This window comes from Choristoneura fumiferana, chromosome 6 (assembly GCF_025370935.1).
Source record: "Choristoneura fumiferana chromosome 6, NRCan_CFum_1, whole genome shotgun sequence".
Taxonomy (NCBI): domain Eukaryota; kingdom Metazoa; phylum Arthropoda; class Insecta; order Lepidoptera; family Tortricidae; genus Choristoneura; species Choristoneura fumiferana.
Genome location: NC_133477.1, coordinates 21358617 through 21361017, shown reverse-complemented (window position 1 = coordinate 21361017; position 2401 = coordinate 21358617). Strand labels below are relative to the sequence as shown.

The 2401-nt window shown below is 36.7% G+C and overlaps 1 protein-coding gene across 1 annotated transcript; it reads right to left on the bottom strand.

The window, feature by feature from the left end:
• Nucleotides 1-570: 570 nt before the first annotated feature.
• On the bottom strand, nt 571-1553 carry LOC141429305 (alcohol dehydrogenase 2-like). The gene has a single exon (XM_074089601.1). It carries the CDS (start codon nt 1507-1509, stop codon nt 754-756), a length of 756 nt encoding a protein of 251 aa, XP_073945702.1. The 5' UTR covers nt 1510-1553; the 3' UTR covers nt 571-753.
• Between the last annotated feature and the right edge of the window lie 848 nt (nt 1554-2401).

Here is a 2401-nt window from a genome sequence, read left to right as displayed (position 1 = left end):
TTGAAAAGAAATAAATAAATACCACGGTATAATTCACAACAATTGACCTAATCCCAAAGTAAGCTTAGTAAAGCTTGTGTTATGGGTACTAAGCAACGGATAAATATAATTTGTATGTTTAAGACCCTCAAAAAGGCACAGGTTAGTTTTTAGAAAACTCCCGATCCCGCGAGCGATAGCGAGTTTTGCAGACGATGTCACAGAATAGCTAATACTACAGAAAAAAAACTTTTTAATATGTATTCTCAACATGCTCGATGTATCACTCCCCCCTATCCCCACTAAAACGGCTGAAGTCCCGTCTTTTATTATCCCGTGTTTGTGCGCCTCGGGGATTTTTGTCATATACAACACGGACTTAAAAAGAAGACTCAAAAGAATTAAGCCTTTTGAATTAGTGTACCTAGTGCTAAAATAGTGACTAGTGAATAAAAATTGTTGCAGTGCACAAAAGAACACATCATTAGCAGTGTCTTCCCCTTAAGAAACTAAGAACTGCCAATGGACATTTCTTAGATTAAATTCTGATTAGATAGTTTAAGTTAAAGATAAATTACTTATTAGTCTAGATTGTATTGTAATAAAGCACTTTATTAAGATTTTTTTTCATGGAACCTTTTGCTAGCTTTAGAAATAAAAAAATGAGTAAACCAATAAAATAATCAAAGTGATACGCAAGTAACATAATTTACATGTTTTATAGGCAATAAGTAAAGCGATTTAACATTTTTGGGATTCAAAATTAAACTGATTTTATTTCACTTCTACGATAGGTCTGGAACCTTCGATGAGCCAAGCGGTTCCACTCTCAGTTTGCTCAAATATCTGTACAGCCGCATTGGCAACAGCGTCTACTTTCTGCCAAATTTGTTCTTTGAGGAACTTCACAAAGTCATCCTGGAGCTCCTTATCATCCATGGTTTTTAGAGCATGGGTCAAAGCCGTCTCAGTAAACCCTGGATTGATAGCCACTACCCTGACACCAGTTCTGTTGTAATTATACGGATACCCAAGGGACCTGGTAAAACCCATGACAGCAAACTTAGAGGCTTGGTAAACAGGAACATACGGTTCTACCCTGTACCCGTAAATCGATGCTAAGTTCATAATGGTACCTCCGTTCCCTCCCTTGTCTCTTCTCATGTGGTCCCAGAATTTCAAAGACCATTCGATTAGAGCGGTCACGTTGATTTCGATAGTTTTTCTTGGTGACAGTTCATCAAGGATACCAGCGTTGTTGATAAGAACATCGACATGTTTGTGCGTGTCGATGATTTTCTTAGACACAGCTTCGAGGTCTTTAGTGACGTCACATTTGATAAAAACGCTCCTGTGTTCTCCATGCTTAGCGTTTAGTTTTTTCACGGCCTCTGTGCCGTGTTTCTCGCTTAAATCGAGTATGATGATGAGTTTCGCTCCTTTCTGGAGGAATTTGTCACCGATTTCATAACCGATTCCCACTGCGCCGCCAGTTATAACGACAACTTTGTTTTTAAGGTCCTTGGCCATGGTGAGTAGTCTTTCACGATTTTCGCTGAACTGAGCGGGTTGATATTGACGCTTATTTATAAGACATTCATTGAGTTGTTATCAGGCGTCACTGTGGTTAATGTGCATCGATTTTTCTAATGAGTCACGTTAAGAGATAAACGTTATCGTTTCCTAATGGTGATTAAATAATTTTGGATACTCAGTTCTTATAAAAATATCTGAGGGTACATGTTTCATGCACGACTACTTAGGTATTGTTTATGTATTGTTTAATGTCATTTGCATGATTTAAAACAAAAAATAACATTTAATCGACTTTAAAAATAGTAAGTTCTGTTTTCGCTTGTATTTTTAATGTACAAACGTCGCCCACGCTAAATTTATGTGACGATGCGGCATCGTAGAAAAGCTAAATTTTTAATTAAATATTATACTAGAAAATTGCTTTGTATTCAAAGCACATTAAATTGTTTGTGTTATATGAAACAACAATAATAGGGTAAACTATACAGTAATTGGCCACGTTACAGTAATTGCCCACTTGATTTTTTTGTATAAAACAACAATCTATCTATCTATACTCTATAATAAAGCTGAAGAGGTCGAAAGTCTGTACATGGAAGATATTCGAAAAAAGTTGGCTGGGGATACTTAGAATCGATAACAGAACACGTTCCAACAGTTTTAGAATTTTTGTCTGTTTGTCTGTTTATCTGTTTATCTGTTTGTCGTTTATTTGACCGCGCATCACGTGAGAACGGCTGAACGGATTTTTATGCAAACTTTACTAATCTGACGAGAAAATCCCCGGCCAGGTTATAGGCTATAAAAATTCGACCCTTAGGGTATAAAATTCAACCCTTAAAAGTGGAGGTAGCTACTACATTCGATTCGATTGAGTTAAGTTTCC

Excerpts from the sequence above, each read along its gene's own strand:
- LOC141429305 (XM_074089601.1), bottom strand. The coding sequence starts at position 1,509 with ATGGCCAAGGACCTTAAAAACAAAGTTGTCGTTATAACTGGCGGCGCA.